This window comes from Heterodontus francisci, chromosome 23, assembly GCF_036365525.1.
Source record: "Heterodontus francisci isolate sHetFra1 chromosome 23, sHetFra1.hap1, whole genome shotgun sequence".
Taxonomy (NCBI): Eukaryota; Metazoa; Chordata; class Chondrichthyes; order Heterodontiformes; family Heterodontidae; genus Heterodontus; species Heterodontus francisci.
Window position 1 is genome coordinate 57,957,198 of NC_090393.1, and position 21,381 is coordinate 57,978,578.

General features: G+C 43.3%; 1 protein-coding gene across 4 annotated transcripts in view; it reads right to left on the reverse strand.

Moving 5' to 3' along the window:
• rab36 (RAB36, member RAS oncogene family) overlaps window positions 1-21,381 on the reverse strand; it is a 133,539-nt gene that overhangs the window by 77,941 nt on the left and 34,217 nt on the right. For 2 of the 4 annotated variants that reach the window (XM_068055364.1, XM_068055361.1), the window contains exon 2: window positions 6,615-6,718. In XM_068055364.1, coding sequence (XP_067911465.1) covers window positions 6,615-6,683 — 69 coding nt within the window. In that variant the 5' untranslated portion in view covers window positions 6,684-6,718. The other 2 variants (XM_068055362.1, XM_068055363.1) reach the window with 2 other exon arrangements.

The window sequence follows — 21,381 nt, forward strand, 5'->3', positions numbered from 1 at the left end:
AGAAAGAGATGGGAGCAGACAGGAGAGAGATGTTCTCAGTCCAGGAGAAAAGAGCTTTCTCAGTTTCAAACACTCTGTGGCAAGTTCAAATTTAAACAGCCATGTGACTAAACTGGTCTGACCAGGTTTTCTGCTATTGGAGAAGCAAGGACTGGGTCCTTTGTTCAACTTTGTCTGCCAGCATGCAAAAAAGGTCTTTCCAGTGAGGGGCCTGGCAACTCCTTGTGATAGGCCCTCTTTTCCTCCCAGCACCAATTTTAAGGTCTTAGTGTTCATGTGGCAAAAAAATGTGTGCCTCATTCTTGGCAGGTGGAGGCCTACATGACAAAAGCTACTCAAATTGATTATGCCATTTCCAGTTTGTATCATTCAAGCATTGCTCTTTTATACACTTCCTAATGCAACCAACAGTCTGTATTTATTCCACTGACTGCAATGGCACTGAATAACAGGTGCTGTGTATAGTGGGCTGCCAATCCGATACCACCCGTTTTGTGCCACTGACAGAGATGAATTTCTACCCCTAAAGGTCTTGGGTACATCATGCACTTCCTGTAGGTGTCATGTTTTTCCTGTCACATTTTCTCCAGCACATTTTGTTGACCACACCTGTGTTACAAACAGGTGAGAAAGGTGTCTAGGGGTCTTTTGCTTCTTCACGTGATCTTATTGTAACAGGGTTTAATTTTAAATACACTGTGTTTTGAGCTCCCCCTTTGATGAATCCTTGTTCACCACTTTCCAATTATAAGGCAAATAAATTAGCACAAACAGGTTTTCTTAGGTTTAAAGAAGAAAAGCAAAATTTATGAAACCTTAAACTTAAACTCTAATACAGTTAACGCCTACAGATATATGATGCGCCCATGCTTGCATGCACACGCGATACACACATGCCAATAAGGACAGAAAAGAGAAGAAAAATAAAATGGAGAGGTTTGAGGCAATATCAGAAGAGTTTCTTGTTTACTGTGCTTCAAATTCACTGCAGTCGTCTGGTAAGTAGTCTTGTTTTTTGTTGGGGCCCAGTATTCTTCTTAAACCTTGTTTCCTGTAGGACACTTTTCTCTCTTGGGGTTCATGTGTCTTCAATGATTTCCGAAGCTGGTGAAAGCAAGATGAGAGCTGACAGGAGAGAGGTGTTCTCAGTCCAGGAGAAAACAGCCTTCTGAGTTCAAAATCTGTGTTGGAAGTTCAAATTCATAAAACTCCAACAGTCAGCCAGTCATGTGACCAAACTGGTGTGACCACCTCTGTTTGTGTATTCAGCAGTTAACCTGGAATGCTAGCCTTTCCACCTTCAACATTTAGTAATCAAAAGTCCATTGTGGATTAAGTTGAAGCAGGGAATAGCCCCTCTGTCCTTTGATGTACTGTCTGTTGATATGCTAATGTCTCTCTCCAGCCAAAGTCTCCAATTGTTTTTAAAGCAAGTTCTTTCTTCACCAATAAAATCAACGTTCATGTGGCAAAATTTAATTTTCCTCATTCTTGGCAGGTGGGGGCTTGCCTGACACCTGCATTACTATCAAACAATTCACTGCATTTTACTTAGTGGTGATGATAAATTAATGAGACTGAATCAACTATTTAAACCAAATCACTTCAGGATTTTGCTCTTTCCACAAATACACTAATTTGTCCCTCTCAGAGTCAACCTTAATACTCTGTTTACTTTTTGATGTTGCCTCCACCAGGAGCAGTGCTAGTGCTATAGTATAAAGGACATTTTAGGTTCTGTGCTTCTGCAGGAGAAGTACCAGCAGCAGTAAACGTGAAGAGAAACTTCATTGCCCAGAGAGTGGTGAGAATGTGGCTGCCAACTTTTGCAGTCGGAGGCTTTTATGTTGCTGGTTTCCACAGACATCGTTGAAGGTTGTAGCCTGGCATGGAAATCTGCAAACTCAACTTCTGAGTAACTGCACATGTGCAAGGTTAAAGCAACTGCATTCATTGTTGTAAAGCATTTGTACCTGCAGTTGTTCCAATGTAGCAAATAATGCTACTTGTAATTCAAAATATTCTGAATTTGTCCATTGGTAGCCCCATCACATTGGAGAATATAAATCCGCCATCAGTAACTCCCACTAATGTCATCAGCAGTCACGGTTTAAACAAAAAAAATTAGAATCAAACAAAAAAAGGTGTTACATTTTTTGATCATTCTTTGTAATTGACTTTTTCCCCCGAAGAGACTAGTTATAACTGAACTTTATAAGAATTTACACACTCTCGAGATATGGGACAATACAGAATAATAGTTGCATGCTGTTTTGCAGGTTTGGCTTTTAAAAAGGGTACTGATAGAAAGACTCCTTAAAGTTTGTAAACTAGGCTCAATGAAAATATTTTAAGTCACTGCTTTTAAAAATAAATTAATTTACAGGATGAATGAACTTGGGGTGGGGGGGTGGGGTTAATTACTGAAAACAGCCATTCGGCCCAACCAATCTGTGCCAGCATTTATGCCCCACTTGAGCCTCCTACCATTCTTCCTCATCTCAGTCTGGCAGCATAGCCCACTATTTTCTTCGCCCTTATATGCTTATCTAGCTTCCCCTTAAATGGATCTATGCCATTTGCCACATTCTCACCACTCTCTGGGCAATGAAGTTTCTCTTGAATTCCTTTTTGGATTTATTAGTGATATCAATATCGATGGCCTCTAGTTTTGCTCTCTCTACAAGTGGAAACATTCTCTCTCTCTCGCTCTTTACCAACTCTATCAAAACCTTTCATAATTGTAAAGACCCCTATTAGGTCACTTATCAGCTGTCTCTTTTCAAGAGAAAAGGACTCAGCCTATTCATTGTAGCTTGATAGAGTTCTTTTGATTCGTTCATGGGATGTGCACATCGCTGGCAAGGTCAGCATTTATTGCCTTTATGCCCTTCAGAAGGTGGTGGCGAGCCGCCTTCTTGAACGACTGCACTCCATGTGGTGTCGGTAAACTCATAGTGCTGTTATGGAAGGAGTTCCAGGATTTTGACCCAGCAACAGTGAAGGAGTGGTGATATAGTTCCAAGTCAGGAAGGTGTGTGACTTGGAGAGGAACTTGCAGGTGGTGGTATTGCCATGTACCTGCTGCCCTTGTCCTTCTAGGTGGTAAAGGTATAACCTGGCAATTCCAGTATCATCCTTGTAAATCTTCTTTGCATCTTTTCTAGTACCTCTATATCCTATGTATAATATGGCACCCAGAATTGTACACAGTACTTCAAGTGTGGTTTGACCAGTAGGAGAGCCAGTGGGTACACCATGGTACTGCTTTCCTAGGAACACTGGAATTGCGAGATGAAAATAAGACCACGGTGCATTTAGTTCATCTTCTATCAACCTGATAGTTGCATGATGAAATGATAATGGAGTTGTTGGCTAATGGTAGCAATCAATCTTTGTCAATTAGTCTACAACAGATCCTGATATGAGATAAGGAAAACCCCAGTGGTGGAGAGCTTTGGAAACTTTATCTTCTCCAAGCCTGTAACACTTACCACATCACATTTCAAACTATTCAAGTACTGTATCCCAAAATGTTACTTTCTGAACAAAATATATCTAATGCATTTAATTGAGTGATACTCTTCCGAGTGCCAAAACAACTTTGCATCCTTAAAATTATTGCCTTCTGACACTAACAGGAATGTGGATGGCAAAACTGGCACAAACATACTGCCAACACAGATAAAAAGGATTTTAAAAAACCTCTAGAAACAATTCATCACCTGATGAAGTGAGACTCCAGAGCTTCACTGGTCCCTTCATGGGCCTCCAAGGTTGAGCATCATGTCAGGACCATAAATCACATCACTACCATTACTGCTACAACATTAATTATCAGCCCTAAATGAATATGGTGGGAACAATTTGTAATAATATCGTAAATCCAGCAATTTTACAATCGGCGTTAAGTTTAATGGGGAGCCTCAAGGCGAGAAGAGACTTTTATTGGCTCTGGAGAGGCTAACAGCAGAGCAAATCATTCAGCAATTTACAGAGGATTGGAACTCGTGGCTTACCTCTTTTACTTCACAAATTGCTGGATACCATTCTAATGGCTCAACTTCCCAGCAATTTCTGGCTGAAAGTAACTATTGATTTCAGCCATTACAAAACTGGAAGCGCATGCATTACCATTAAGTAGAGCCACTGAGGGCTGGGAAGCAGCGAGCGTGGTGCAGTACCCGCTCCTCTGTACACACAACATCAACAGACTGTGAAACCTGCTGAATCTGCAATTCTGGTGCACTCCAACATTCTGTATAATACTAGGTCACCACCAATGGGGCTCTAATGCCAGGGCTGCATACCAAGGAGCTGACCAATGGCACTCACTATGCAACTAAATGGTTGTGCAGTCTTAATGCCACTTGTGGTCATTTATCTGCCACCTGCCACTGCAATCAGCACAAGAATCCAGAATAAATACCCTCCTCCCTCCACAACACACGCAGCCCTGCAACAAATTCCATGGCTCGGAGTTTGCAATCAGCAGCGTAACACGGGCACTTGCCGCTGACCTTGAAGAAAGCTTTCTGGGAGATCTAGCCATCTCTGTAGCGAGAACTTTACCTTTGTCACCATGCAGTAGTATTGCACTGTTCTTTAATGGGGATCCCTAGCACGGAGCTGCAGTGATGCCATCAAGTTGTCCAAGCAGCGAACCACACTAAAGAATTCTCACAGTCAACCAGGAACGAAAAGCATTAAAATCAAATCCCTTTGTAAAAATTTTACAAAGAGAAAAATAAAGATTGGACATTGGGTGAAGGTAGAAGCTGAAATATTCTGGAAAAAAACTTTTAAAAAATCATTAAAAAGCTTTATTTAAAAATCTAATTAATCACAATGGAGACATTTAACAACACTCCACAAGTATAACATTATTTGATTGAACAAGGTGTAACTTTTTATGGGGTTACTAACAGCGCAGTGAGTGCAGAAAAGGGGAGGTTCTCACCAAATCAACTAATTCCACTGATTGTTTATTATTTTTATTAGTTTGGTTTAGGTACAATAAAGTTAACCTCTTTCTTTGTTAACTCAGCAAAACCTGTCCAATTGGTTGATTACTTACTTGCTATGATCATAACAAGAAAGTAATCAAACACCTACTGAATTGGCCAAGACACTCACTTTAAGAAAGAATTAAATCTGTAGTGGTCAAATAAGGAGGGAAAAGAGGGAACCCCTTTGACCCCTCCTCACTTACCATAACAATTCCATTAAGTTTGTCCTTCAAGTATTCTAATTGAGCCGAAGGTCTCAACTTCCCTAAATGCCTTTTGACTGCTGATTCCACCAGTGGAGTTGCAGTAGCACATTAACATGGCTATCCCCAGCCCCTAATCCTCATGCTTGGGTGCCAATTATCCTGTCAGTATTTTCATTCGGAATTACTTTACATAATGCACCTCTTGATCTCATAAAATTGGGGACAAATGTGAGGGTGGGGATAATCTGCACATGCATCAATATGATGCAGCTTATTTTTTTTGCCAATTCCCCATCTCATTTAATTTCACCCTCTTTCTTAAAAATGACAGATTGCAGTGGCCTTGTTTTATCCTATCGTTGTTGGTGAGCCCACTCTGTAGTATTTGGGTATAGCTCTGTGGTTCAGAGTACAAATAGGTCTAACTCCGTGGTAGAGGTTTGGAACTCTCTCCCACAAACAGCAGTTGAAGCTAGAACAGTTGTTAATTTTAAATCTGAGATAGATAGATTTTTGTTAAGCAAAGATATTAAGGGATATGGGCCAAAGGCAGGTATATGGAGTTAGGTCGCGGATCAGCCATGATCTCATTGAATGGTGGGACAGGCTCAAGGGGCTGAATGGCCTACTCCTGTTCCTATCTTCCCCTAACACACAGTACTTTAAGGAACATAAGATTCTTTTCCTTAACTCCCTGAAATTAAATCAAACAATGCGATTAATATCTAACACTCTCAAACCTCTTTATTCGCTGATATTTGATTCAGCTCCTTTCAAAAAGGTGTCAATTGACCAGCAAACAACTACTTTGCCTGGGAATTTGTACCAAATCTCAACTATCCACAGAATTTTTAAAAAAGTAATTCTATTTAAAGAAAACGACGTTTGGACCGTAATGTTTACGTTTCAAAAGCTCGGTTACACCAATCGAAAACTAGTGTGTTTGATCTAAAATTGCATGTGTTGCGAAGTGTAACATTTTAAGTAGTCAGAACCAAGTGACACGACCTATCTCTGTAGGCTAATAGTTCTGTGGTTGCTAATGGTAACTATTTTGGAATGAAAGGAATGTGGAAGGAGGAATCAGCAGCTCCTGACGACTCACTCCACTGTTAACTGGGCCTTCAATGGAAATAAAATCAGTCCCTCCCCCCAAAATAAAAACACAACTGCGTCATTCCCGCCGAGCTTTCATCTATCCTCTATGTCTGAAGTGCTTTGTAGCAGGCATTACCTGAGTTTCCTGGTGTCATCAGCGTTAACAAAGCCCCCAGCTATCATCATGCAATATTTACATCTCAGCCCAGACCCTCGACCAGAACAAACACGTCATCTCCCGGAGCAGAAAGACTGCAGCATTTGTGGGAGAACATTAGAACTATTAAAGACAAACCATGACCTTGGGGAATCTGGAGATGACTCGGTCCCTGCTGACAGGTGGGGCGTGTAAGATACCGTTACTCATCATTTCCCGTCTCAGCGTGAGATTCTTCCAATTATTTTCTGCGTTAAATCAAAGAGAGACATGAGAGCAAGTAGCAGAATGTATACAGAGTGACAGCATTCAGTTCGCGTACAGAGGCATGGGGGGGAGAATACACAAACTCCTTCCTTCCAGGAGGGAGGCTAAAGCAATGATACCTGTTAACTTTTTACTGATCCGGAGGCATTAAATAGAAAGGTAATTGGGTGCAAACACCAGCACACAACTTACCAGCTCTCAGCACATCCGCCTGTTGGCAGCTTCTATGGCAACCAGCGCCTAGCTTCAAACATTGACGTCAGGGGAGGAGGGGCTTGTTTCAAAAAACTCTGGGCTTTTCTTAACCCCTTCAAAATCCTTCACTGGAGTATTCCCAGGCCCCCAATTTCTCCCATTTGGAGTTTGCAGTATTAAATAATTGTTTTAAGATAAATTAAGATAATCAGCTTCGTATCTTGGAAGCAAAGTTGATAACGTTTTCCAGTTCGGGGCGGGAGCAGGAAACAGCACTGATACAGTCATCAGTGTACCGGAAAAAGAATTGAGGGAGGGGGCCGCGGTAGGACTGGATCAAGGAATGTTCAACATATCCCACAAAAAGACAGGCATAACTAGGATCCATGCGGGTACTGATAGCAACACCTTTGACTTGAAGTGAGTGGAGTTGAAGGAGAAGTTGTTCAATGTGAGGATGGAGGTGTAGAGAGATTGGACGTCCATTGTGAAGAGGAGGCGGTTAGGGCCAGGAAACTGCCAGGACAATCCTGTTTGTGGATTTTAGGAAGGAGGTAGAAGCGGGCTATCCAGGGTTGTGGGAGTATGAGTTTGGAAGCTGTAAAGGGAAGATCTCCGGAGAAGATGAGGTCAGTGACAGTGCCGTGGACAGTAGCTTGATGTGGTGGGTCATGGTCCCGGGGGAGGTAGGAAGAAGTGTCTGAGACAATTTCCAGTTCCCTGGCCCTAACCACCTCCTCTTCACTATGGATGTCCAATCTCTCTACACCTCTATCCCTGACCAGGACGGTTTGAGGACTCTCCGCTTCTTCCTTGAACAGAGGCCCAACCAGTCCCCATCCACCACCACCCTCCTCTGCCTGGCTGAACTTGTTCTCACATTGAACAACTTCTCCTTCAACTCCATCCACTTTCTTCAAGTCAAAGGTGTTGCAATGGGTACCCACATGGGTCCTAGTAATGCCTGTCTTTTTGTGGGATATGTCGAACATTCCTTGATCCAGTCCTACCGAGGGCCCCTCCCTCAATTCTTTTTCCGGTACACTGATGACTGTATCAGTGCTGTTTCCTGTTCCCGCCCCGAACTGGAAAACATTATCAACTTTGCTTCCAATTTCCACCCTTCTCTCACCTTTACATGATCCATCTCCGACACTTCCCTTCCCTTCCTCAACTTCTTTGTCTCTATCTCTGGGGATAGGCTGTCCACTAATATTCATTATAAGCCCACTGACTCCCACAGCCACCTCGACTACACTTTTTCACACCCTGCCTCCTGCAAGGACTCCATTCCATTCTCACAGTTTCTCTGTCTCAGACGCATCTGCTCTGATGATGCAACCTTTCATAACAGCGCCTCTGATCTGTCTTCCATTTTCCTCAACCAAGGATTCCCCCCCACTGTGGCTGACAGGGCCTTCAACGATGTCTGGCCCATTTCCTACACATCTGCCCTCACCCCTTCCCCTCCCTCCCAGAACCGCGACAGGGTTCCCCTTGTCCTCACTTTCCACCCCACCAGCCTCCACATCTAGAGGATCATCCTCCACCATTTCTGCCACCTCCAGCATGATGCCACCACCAAACGTAACTTCCCCTACCATCCTGTCAGCATTCTTAACGGATCGTTCCCTCCATGACAACCTGGTCCACTCCTCGGTTGCCCCAGACACCTCATCCCTTTCCCATGGCACCTTTCCATGCAATAGCAGGAGGTGGAATATCTGCCCTTTTACCTCCTCTCTCCTCAATATCCAAAGCCCAAAACATTCCTTTCAGGTGAAGCAGTGATGTACTTGTACTTCTTTCAATTTAGTATACTATATTCACTGCTCACAATGCGGTCTCCTCTACAATGGGGAGACCAAACACAGATTGGGTGACCACTTTGCTAAACACCTCCGCTCAGTCTGAAAATATGACCCCGAGCTTCCGGTCGCTTGCCATTTCAACACTCCCCCCTGCTCTCATGCCAACATTTCTGTCTTTGGTCTGCTCTAGTGTTCCAGTGAACATCAATGCAAGCTCGAGGAGCAGCACCTGATCTTTCGATTAAGCATGCTACAGCCTTGCGGACTCAACAATGAGTTCAATAACTTCAGAGCATAACTGGCCTTTTTAAATATTTAATTTTTTAACCATATGCCTGCTTTTCATGCAGTCAGAGCTGCTCATCATTCCGCTATTAACACTCTCTCTGGACTGATGCTTTGTCTTTCACCACAAGCATTAACACACGCTTTGCCTTTGTCACAGGACAGCTTTGTTATTTAATCTCCCTCTGCCCTATCAAACACCTTCCACTTTGTTCTCCCCCACCTCCGTCCCCTTCACTTGCTTAAAACCTAATACTTTTCTAACCTGTGCCAGTTCTGATGAAAGGTCACAGACCTGAAACGCTAACTCTGCTTCTCTCTCCACAGATGCTGCCAGACCTGCTGAGTATTTCTGGCACTTTTTGTTTTTGTTTTAAATTTGGCATTATGTTGATACATTAGCAATACGATTGTTGCTAGCTGCAGACCAGCAGTGAAAGATATGCCTCCCACCAGCTTTCACAGTCAAGAAGTGACATGCCCATTTTTAGGTTTCCTCCATGACACACTCTTACTGAGATGCACTGACAGGTCACCTCATCATAGAATAGAATGATACAGCACAGAAGGCCATTCAGCCATTATCTGGCTCTTTGGTGGAGCTTTCCAATTAATCCCGTCCCCTCCTCTTTCCCCACAGGTGAGTAATATTTTTCCCTTTAAGTATTTATCCAGTTCTCTTTTGAATGTTAATACTTGAATCTGTTTGCACCAATCTTTCAGGCAATGCATTCCAGATCACAAGTCATTGTGTAAAAATGTTTCCTCATGTCACCTCTGGTTCTTTTGCCAATCACCTTAAATCTGGGGGATAGCAAAATAATGCAGATTCTGGAAATCTGAAATAAAAGCAGAGAATTCTGGAAATACTCAGCAGATCAGGCAGCATCTGTGGAGAGAGAAACAGAATTAACATTTCAGGTTGATGACCTTTCATCAGGAGTTCAACCTCATGATCCTCATCAATCTGTTACTTCATCAAAGAATTCAATCAAGTTGGTCAAACATGATTTTCCTTTAACACCCATGCTGACTTTCATTTATTAGCCCACACTTTTCCAAATGCCAATTAATTTTGTCCTGGATTATTGTCTCTATACATTTGCCACTCACTGACATTAGGCTGATTGGCCTGTAGTTGCCAGGTTTATCCCTCTCCCTTTTTGTGACAGAGATGTAACAATTGCAATCCTCTTGTCCTCTTGCACCATCCTCATATCCAAGGAAGATTGGTAGATTGAGGTGTTATGAACAAGTGGGTGATGTCGTGGCTGGTTTTCACTGTTGACCTCTCAACTGACCAGAGACAGCATTTTTGTGTTACTAGTGTTTCAACCCCTGTTTTACTTGCCAAATAAACAGACAGTGACAGGTTTTCTTGGAGGCTTAAAACAGAAGATTAACTATTTATTAAACAATATTCACAACACCACTAACGCACACATTCACTCTCACGTGCACTCTCAAGAGAAGATAGATAGAAGGTAAAAGGGTAACAGTTCAAGGTGTAAAAGTCTGTTGTTTCAGGGAAAACCTGTGGGATCCTCTCAGGAGGTGAATTTTACAGTTTCAGGCCTGGTTGCTGGTTGTCTTGTAATTGCTGGGCTGTTATAGCCTTCTGGCACTCCTCTTCAGGTTGAAGACAGTGCTGATGGCTTAGTTCAATTCTCACAGGTAGAAGAGTAGTATTTACTTGTCTCTGCTGTAGCTGGCTTCCAACTTGTCTCAGCAGGGTTGTACTGTGTTGGCTCTTTCGTGGCCTTCCTGCATTTCAAGATGGCTTCAGATGTTTTCTGTGTGGTTGAGGAGAGACGAGCTTGATCTTGATGTCTGAAGTTCTATACTGACAAGAGCCCTCTTTGTTCCTCAAAACAATTACCTTTTTAGGTGAACTTACAAGTGTTAATTTTGCCCATGTGACTTTGGGTTTCAGTTTTTGCTGGGCTGCACGATGGCCTTTTGATGGCCCAATTTTGAGGATATGAGGGCTGTTCACACCCCATTGAAGTGAAGGTTCGTTGGAGCTGAAAAGTCTGAGGAAGGCCTTGGTCTTAGTTTGTTTGAGTATAGCTCACATCCATGTGTGATTGTCTGTCTTATTTCCATGCAGACGGGGTTGATTGGTTTTCAGTCTTAGTAGACAATGGATGTGGATTACAGTGCAGGAGATCATGAGAGTCATGTGACTTGTCCTCCATTTTGTTGACAATGTACCAACCTTTTTAAATTGTTCTAATTTTTATAATTTTTCAGTTTGTTTCTGTATTTTTATCACTACACTTCTTGTGAGCATGACAAGAGCCTCCCCAACTTCCACCCTTACTTCCCTGAGAAACCTAGGATGCATCCAGTCTGGACTGAGTGACTTTTCTCCTTTGAATACTGCCAACCTTTTAAGTTGCTCCTCTTTATCTATTTTTATCCTATCAAATATTGCAATTGCCTCCTCCTTTACTGTTACAGGATGCATCCTCTTCTGGAGTGAAGACAGATACAAAGTACTCATTTAGTATCTCAGCCATGGCCTCTGCCTCCACGCTATGATCTCCTTTTTGATCCTAAATCAGCACCGCCTTTCCTTTGACTACCCTTTTACTATTAATGTGTTTATAAAAGATTTTAGGGATCGCTTTTGTGTCAGCCATCAATCTGGTGTCATACTCCCTCTATACCTTCTATGCCTATAGCTGTGAACTGGCTCCTAGGAGTTGATGCAAATGTCATTCATTTGGCACACATTGACACACTCAATGGCTGACTCAAGGAAGAATTCACAACAAGGAACCGAATGTCAACTTCACTCTGCAATGCAATACATAACTGATGAACTTGGGAGTTCATTAATGATTAACTCTAGGAAGAACTGGAAAAAATAAGTGAATTATTCAGGATGAGTAAGGACAAATATGTAGCAAATAAAGGATTGAAAACAGGCAAAGAGGTAGGACAGTAGATAAGTTATGTGCCCTTGTTACTATCTTAAAGTGAATTTATTGAATAGACCTGAATGATTTGGTCACGTTTGGAAATTGTATGCGACATAAATAGCAGAACTTTTAGTTTCTGTCAAATGTGAATCAACAATGGAGATGCCGTCTCTTGAAATTTGGTTGAAATCTTAGGGATTGCTTCGAGGGTCAGCATGAGTTGCACACTTTCTCTCTGAGGTCATTTAGTTTGTTTTGGAGAAAATCTACAGTTGCAGCAGGTGGATTGCTCCCTGTGTCTTTTATTTCTGACTGCTTACTGTATTGTTACAACATTGATAATTGCAAAACCAAAAGTGAGAAACACAAAAGATTCATTTCTATTATTGTACTCAGCCCAAACAAGTTATATTTATGGCAGATTATAGTAACTGTGTCCTCCTCCACCATTTAGGGATATGCTCAAAAGCTAGTACATCAGAATATGAGAGGAAGTAATAATTGTCCTTGTGGAGATGACGTTTTGCCTTAACACTGAGGATAACCTCCATTGTGTTCTGTGGCACTACAATCCTGCTAAATTGAATCGATTCAGAACAGATCTAGCAGCTCAAAACTGGACATCGATGAGGTGCTGCGGGTAATCATCAGCAGCAGCATTGTATTAAACCACAACCTGTAAACTCATGGCCTGGCATATCCCTCAATCTACCATTATGATCAAGCCAGGGGACCAACCCTGGTTCAATGAGGAGTGTAGAAGAGCATGCCAGGAGCAGCACCAGGCATATCTAAAAATGAGGTGTCAACATGGTGAAGCTACCTCACAGGACTGTATGCATGCTAAGCAGCGGAAGCAGCATGCAATATAGAGCTAAATGATCTTACAGTCAATGGATCAGATTAAAGCTCTGTAGTCTTGTCACATCAGTTGTGAATGGTGGTGGACAATTAACCAACTAATAGGAGGAGGCTCCATGAACATCCCTATCCTCAAAAATGGTGGAGTCCAGTACACGAATACGAAAACAAGGTTGAAGCATTTGCAACCATCTTCAGCCAGAACTCCCAAGTGGATGATCCATCTAGGCCTACTACTGAGATCCTCACCATTAGAGAAGCCAGTGTTCAGCCAATTCAATTAACTCCATATGATATCAAGAAACAGTTAAGCACACTTGATCCAGCAAAGGCTATGGGTTCCTCACAACATCATAGTTGCAGTGCTGAAGACTTGTGTTCCAGAACAAGCTGTTCTTCTAGCCAAGCTGTTCCAGGATAGTTACAATACTGGCATCTACCTGACAAAATGGAAAATTGTTCAGGTATGTCCTATCCACAAAAAGCAGGAAAAATCCAATCCAGCCAATTACTGCCTCAGCAGTCTAATCTCAATCATTGGCAAAGTGATGAAATGGACCATTGACAGTGCTATCAAGTGGAACTTACTCACCAATAACCTGCTCACCGCTGCTTAAATTGGGTTTCGCCAGGACCAGTGGGCTCCAGACCTCATTACAGCTTTGTTCCAAACATAAACAAAAGAGCTGAATTCCAGAGGTGAGGTGAGAGTAACTCTACTTGACATCAAGGCAGCATCTGACTGAGTGTGAGGCACAGTGACGCAGTGGTTAGCACCGCAGACTCACAGCTCCAGCGACCCAGGTTCAATTCTGGGTACTGCCTGTGTGGAGTTTGCAAGTTCTCCCTGTGTCTGCGTGGGTTTTCTCCGGGTGCTCCGGTTTCCTCCCACAAGCCAAAAGACTTGCAGGTTGGGCAGGTAAATTGGCCATTATAAATTGCCCCTAGTATAGGTAGGTGGTAGGGAAATGTGGGGATGTGGTAGGAATATGGGATTAGTGTAGGATTAGTATAAATGGGTGGTTGATGGTCGGCACAGACTCGGTGGGCCGAAGGGCCTGTTTCAGTGCTGTATCTCTAAACTAAAACTAAAGGAGCCCTTACAATATTGCTGTCAGAGGGAATTGAGGGAAAGCTCTGCACTGAATAGAGTCATACCTAGTACGAAGGGAGATGGTTGTGGTTGTTGGAGGCCAATCATCTCAGCCCTACGACATCACTGTAGGAGTTCCTCAGGGCAGCATGCTCAGACCAACAATCTTCAGCTGCTTCATCAATGAACTTTCCTCCATCATAAGATCAGAAGTGGGAATGTTTGCTGATGATTGCACTGTTCAGTTCCATTCGCAACACCTCAGATAATGAAGCAGTCTGTGCCTGCATGCAGCAAGACCTGGACAACATTCAGGCTTGGGCTGGTAAGTGGTAAGTACGTTCATGCCACACAAGTGCCAGGCAATGACTATCTCCAACAAGAGAGAATCTAACCATCTCCCATTGACGTTCAAGGGCATTACCATCGCTAAATCCTCCCCTATTCAAAACCCTGAGGATTACCATTGACCAGAAACTTAGCTGGACCAGCTATATAACTACAGTGGCTACAAGAGCAGGTCAGGGGTAGGGTACTCTGCAACAAATGACTCACCTCCTTACACCCCAAAGCCTTTCCACCAGCTACAAGGCACAAGTCAGGAGTGTGATGGAATACTCTCCATTTGCCTGGATGAGTGCAGCTCCAGCAACACTCAAGAAACTTGACACCATCCAGGATAAAGCAACCTGCTTGATTGGCACTCCATCCCTCACCTTAAACATTCATTCCCTCCGCCATTGGTGCACAGTGGCTGCAGTGTGTGCCATCTACAAGATGCACAGCAGCAATTCACCAAGGCTTCTTTGACAGCACCTTCCAAACCCCCGATCTCCACTGTCTAGAAGAACAAGGGTGGCAGACACATGGGAACACCATGTTCCCTTGCAAGTCACACACCATCCTGACTTGGAATTATATTGCCATTCCTTCATCTTTGCTGGGTCAAAATCCTGGAATGCCCTCCCGAAAAGTACTGTGGGAGTACCTTCATCACATGGACTGCAGCAGTTCCAGAAAGCGGCTCATCACCACCTTCGCAAGGGCAATTAGGGATTGGCAATAAATGCTAGCCTTGCCAAAAATGCCCACATTGCATAATGAACAGAAAAAGTCCGGGAATGCATTAAACTAAGGCACTCACCCCATTTTGATCCCTTCAGAGAGAGGGTATGCGTCTATCTGTCAGCAGTGAGGTTGAACCCAGATTCTAGAGACAAAAGCATCTGAGCCCTTTTACTTTACCATCCCAGGTTTTGCAGAGCAATGAGAAACCTACTTCAATGTATCAGTGCTTTGCGTTTATATACTATATACTTTAGGTATGTGCAAGTTTGGTTTAGAAAATAGCTTCCAACTTTCTGAATGTGTAAAGACTTAGTCCCGCCTTTATGGTGGACAGCCATAAAGGCGAGGCTAACGAGTGGCGAGTTGAAGAGACTTAGCTGTTGGCAGGAAAAAAGACAGAAGCGCAAGGAGAGAGCCAACTGTGTAACAGCCCCGACAACCAATTTTATCTGCAGCGCCTGTGGAAGAGTCTGTCACTCTAGAGTTGGCCTTTATAGCCACTCCAGGCGCTGCTCCACAAACCACTGACCACCTCCAGGTGCTTACCCATTGTCTCCCGAGAAAAGGAGGCCAAAGAAGAGGAGAAGAAGACTTAATAAAACATGTAAGATTTTGAAAATTTAAAAATAATTTGCTTTGAATTACTGAAAAGAACAAGTTGCAGATCTCGAAACAGATACAAACTGCTCCATGCATCACGTATAACGGTATCATGGCCCAACTTTATGTCACAGCACAAGGACGGCCAGACTCAGCATGTTTACAAGGCCATCATCAGAGGTCAGGAGACTGGTGGCAGATCGGGACATGCAAGAAAAGTTAACTGAACAGAGGCAAGAAGGAACATAGGAATGTACAGGGATAAAATGACCACTTCACTGCCTCTGACCAGCTCCAGAGTTCAAAAACCGAATACACAGTTCACGACCACTTTCTCAGCAAGTGTCCGTGCAACTTCCTTTTAAAATTTATAATGCTGTTTGCTTTGATTGCCTCCTGAACAATCCATGCCAAACATTCACTTTTCCTCATTTAGGAAATAGATATACTTGATCTGTCCATTCACCTTCCCACCGTGTGAGATAGATATACCTGACCTGTGTATTTACCTTCCTTTTTCTAAGCTCCATCCCATGCCCACTTGCTGCCATAGTAGATAGTTCTTCAATTTTCTACAATACCCTTAAGTTGTTGTTGTTGTTAAGAACCTTGAGAATCTCTCAAATGCACTCTAATGTTCTTTCCTGTTTAATATTAATGAAGTAGTTTTTAACCTTTATTTAAGGCATAAAACTGGTGTTGTGGATTAGTTGCCCATATAAAAAAAAACACCTGATTTATATTTGCATTTTCATTTACAAAAATGTTCTAATACTTTCTGGCTTCTGTTTGGTCTGATGTTATGTCATTAAAATTTTAATCTAAATTGAATTTATTACATTTGTACAATTTATCTAAAATTGCATTTTGAGAAAATTGATCTTGAAGATTAATTTTTTAAAGTAGGACAATCCATTCTTCAGTGTAGTGGTAGCTTGAAGAATAGCAGAAATATAAATAGCTGCGTAATTTTCTGCTATACACCAGCTACAAGAAGGATGGCAGACATGTGAGGGTTGCAGCGATAGAAATTCCTTAAAATAGTTCTTTGTCAGCGGTTAACATGGGTGCAGAGTTTGTACAGTTGCATCTTGTAGGTCTGCATAGTGTCATGCTAGGACCCCACCTGTCAAGAATGGAGGCACATTAATTTTGTCGTGAACATTGATTTTAAACTGTTACTGGAGTGAAGAAAGGACTTGTTAAACAGATCAGCCGTGGTTGGTAAAGACATTTGCATATGAACCGACAGTGTTTGGAAGGACAAAGCAGCCATTCCCTGACACATTCAACCCACAATTGACTTTTGATCACCAGACGTTGAAGGTTGACTGCTAAGATGGCCAAATACATAAATGGACATAGTCAAACCAACTAGTCACATGAAGCATCAAGTACACCTAGATCATGTACAGCACGGTTCAATGCAGAGTAAAAGTGCCTAGACTCTGCCTCAACAACATACTTTTAATCCAATGCCATAGAAGATTGTCCCTTACTGCATTAATGTGATTTTTTGTTTCTTTTCCAATACACCCATCCTTCAGGAAATTAAAGGCCGGTGAGCCTTACGTCAGTGGTAGGGAAATTATTAGAGAGGATTCTTCTGGACAGGATTTACTCCCATTTGGAAACAAATGGACTTATTAGCGAGAGGCAGCATGGTTTTGTGAAGGGGAGGTCGTGTCTCACTAATTTGATTGAGTTTTTTGAGGAAGTGACAAAGATGATCGATGAAGGAAGGGCAGTGGATGTTATCGATATGGACTTCAGCAAAGCCTTTGACAAGGTCCCTCATGGCAGACTGATACAAAAGGTGAAGTCACATGGGATCAGAGGGGAGCTGGCAAGGTGGATACAGAACTGGCTCGGTCATAGAAGACAGAGGGTAGCAGTGGAAGGGTGCTTTTCTGAATGGAGGGATGTGACTAGTGGTGTTCCGCAGGGATCAGTGCTGGGACCTTTGCTGTTTGTAGTATATATAAATGATTTGGAGGAAAATGTAGCTGGTCTGATTAGTAAGTTTGCGGACGACACAAAGGTTGGTGGAATTGCGGACAGTGATGAGGATTGTCAGAGGATACAGCAGGATATAGATCGGTTGGAGACTTGGGCGGAGAAATGACAAACATATTATTCAGCTACTAAGTTGGAGATATGTGCATTTGTGCACATAAAGGAGCAGGTTGATGACCGGGGGGGGGGGGGGCACTGTAAAAGTAAGTGGGAGGTGGAGGGGGGTGCGGCGGTGCCATTCCTGACGCCTTCTTGCCCCTGCTGCTATTTTACCAGGGATGGCGGTAGCGAGAAACAGCCTGCCTGCCCCAGGCCAATCAAGGCCCTTAAGTGGCCAATTAACTGCCACTTAAGGGCCTCCTCCTGCCGCTGCTGGTATTTTACCAGTGGCCAGCGGCCGCCTCAGCCCCCCAGAAAGCCACCACTCCTTGACCCTCCTGATTGGGCACCCTGAGCTCCCTCCCGAAGCCCCAACCTCTCCTATTGAAATAAAGTCCTCCCCCCTCCCAACTGACCCCCCTTTGCCTCACTGGGGCCCGGTCGATTGACCCCAACATGGCCCCAAAAACATACCTTTCTTCCGGGGCAGGCATCCAGGATACTGTTGTGCTTTGTGCAGTCCCAGCAGCAGTCACCGCTCCTGGTGGCGCTGCTGGGGCAGCTTTCGGAGGTGGGACTTCCTACCTCAGAGAGGTGGAAGTTCCACCCAAGTCCAATTAAGGGCCTGGGCCACATAAAATCCTGGCACGGGTCCCAGGCCTGGTGGAGACAGGCTCGCCCCCGACTTTTAGGCTGGTGGGTGGGGCCTCCCGCCCGAAGTAAAATTTCGGCCAAAGTTTCATTGTTATTAAGTAAACACAACTTCAGGTCAATTTGTTTGGTGTAGGAACTTTTGAGGCCCAGCGATTACAACAGAGAATCCTTTCTCTGTACAGTAGCTTCTGGAAAGTAACCTGGAATGGCCTTATTAACATGGTCGTCAGGGCCATCTACACCCATTGATTTTGAAAGAGCCCCCCCGCCCCGCACTTTAAGTGTGACTGAACAGCTTGAGGTGTAGCACCTTGAATCTCAGAGAAGATTCTAGAAAAACCTCATTAAACAACAAAGGGGCTTGATAGTGTCATGTGAATGCCTGCAGAGGTCTTGAGAGACTGTAAGCTTTGTCACACAGAAAGCAGACGAGTAACTGAAAAGCCATCAACAAAGCATGTCTCTCTCTCTCTCCCTCCCCTGTAAAAATCAACAGAAGATCCAACTGCAACTGGGAAAGCCCCTCAAGCCTACAGACCGCCACAGTCAGCAACCGGGGAGAAGATTCAAACCCCTCTTCTGCCTTCAGGAGCCCTGAGAAAAGCAAGCCCACCACCGTGCACGTAGTCCAGCGGGGACTTCAGGAATACAAATTCAGCTGAGGACTTGAGACTCAAAACTATATTTAAGTTCCATTTATTCTGGACCTTACTCCAACCACCAAATCTGTTTTCTCTCTGTAATCTATTTGTGTGTGTGTGACTCTCATGCTAAGATCTCCTTTTTCTTTCAAAAGAGAAAAATATGAAAAAGCAAGTTGACATGCTGGGTTGAATTTTATTAGTGTGGCGCGCTTTGATGTCGGCGGCCTTCTGACACGGAAGCGCCGCTGCTGAGCCCCCGCAATATTTCGCTTGAGGGCTCATTTAAATGGAGGGGGCGGACTGGCCACCCCTGATGACGTAAGGGGGTGGCTGCTCCGTCCCCAGCAATGACATCTGGCGCCGCCACGCAGGTGCTGGCGCCATATTTAAAGAGCTTCAAGCCCTTAGGAACAAATTAAAGTCTTAAAAGTTACATAATCGTTCAATTGCATTTTAAAAATAATTAAAAGCTGGAGGCCCTTTCCCAACCTGCCCCCATTACATTTTTGGCAATAAAAAAGACGACAATTAACTTTATTAGCAACCCATACTTACCCCCCCAACCTTTTCACATTTGCCCTTCAACCCCTTCCCACCATCCCCACAGCCAATAAGAAAGGTTTTCCCTGCTGTCCCCCCTCCTGCCCTGATAATTTCACTCCTCCCCCTCCCACCAGTGTCTCGCCTTGGAACTCCGTATGGAGTTTCGAAGGCACACGAGTTGCGGCCGATGGCCGTAAAATCGGCGTGGGACAGCCGTCGGGATCAGGTAAGTTAATTAGCATTTGTTTAAAATTATTTTTTAATATTTAAATGAAGGCCTCGCCGCCAAGCAGCAGGGTGGCCGCACCGAGGCCTTGCTGCCGCCGGTAAAATTTGGTGGGGCCTTCTCGGCGTCGGGGGTTATGGCAGGGCGCTGCCATAAGTATTTTAAGGGCCCTCCTGTCACGACCCCCGATGTCGGGAATCTGGTAAAATTCAGCCCACTATCTCAAGACATTCTGAACCAGTGAAAGGGACCAGTGGGAGGCAGGAGAAGCTGAAATCAGTACGATTGAGGTTCAAAAATGTATTGGCTATGGTACTGGACTGGCAACCAAGAGGTTGAGAGTTCAGATTCCACTATAAGAAGTTGTGAAACTGAATTTAATAAATCTGGTTAGTTTTGTGATTGCACAAGAAAAAAATGACTATAAAAGCTGCCAGATAGTTGTAAAAACCTAACATGGTTTATGAATGTCCTTCAGGGAAGGGAATCTGCTACCCTAATGCAGTCTTGCATGTGACTCCAATCCCACACTATGTGGTTGAGGTTAACTCTTAATGCCCACAGAGCAACTAGTGATGAGCATTACTGCTGCCTTACCAGTGTGGCTTACATCCCAGGAGCAATATGTTGAGTGCTGAACTTGGAAACTCATGTGGGTTCACCATTCATTAGCTTTGTGGATAAACTGCAGAGGTGAGTCATGTTTCCTGTTGCTATAAAATTCAGTGCAACTATAAACTTTCCTGTCTCATGTTCATTCTAGGCTGCCACAGGGGACATCACCTCCAATCCAGCCAACTCTATTGCTTCTCTTCTTCTTGTGCTCGTGGATTGTTATTTGCTCGGAGGAATGTTATTTGCTTCTGATAATTTAATCTAATTTAGATTCTAAACGGCCTGTTTAGGTTGTGATTGTTATTATCATTTATCATTTAAACTGTTAGCCATTGTTTTGGTTCAGATTTTATCCCAATACATATTTTTGTTTGTAAACAGCTTATAGTTTCCTTAAGCAGTCCACGTCTGCTACAAACTAAAACTTACATCTTTATGGTATTGCAATTAGCAAAGCTCAGACCTAATATTTAGTTCCGATCATAAGTTTTTTTTACTAAAGCAATAATTATGATGCCCACTATGATTCCTGGAAATTTAAATGACAGAAATGATCACACTACTTGAATACTTTGTAGAGGCTAAACCACTATCTCGTTTATTTACAATTAAAAATAATCCAGAGAAGCAAAAACTCAAAGGCAAAATAGTATACAGCACAGATTAATTTGACAGTTTAAATAAAGCCTCTAATTCTTCAAGTTACTTTTGCAAACGCTAAAAATGACAGTCTCCAGTGACTGGTCCCCAAGGTCCCTGAGTTGTAGGAGACTTTTCTTTGAAGTTCAAGCAATCTCTTTGAAGTAATCAAACGACCAAAATGTTGTTATGGACAGATGGGAAGTGGTATGGGTGACCTCCACTTTTCACCTCTCAACTGATCGCAGGCAGTGTTTTAAAAATAGTTTTAGTTCCTGAGTATTTTTAGAGTCAAAGAGCGGAGCAGGTTTGACTAGGTCGTGGTTTCTCAACAACCTGGCAGGTATTGCAGGTCCTGCAAAATGTAA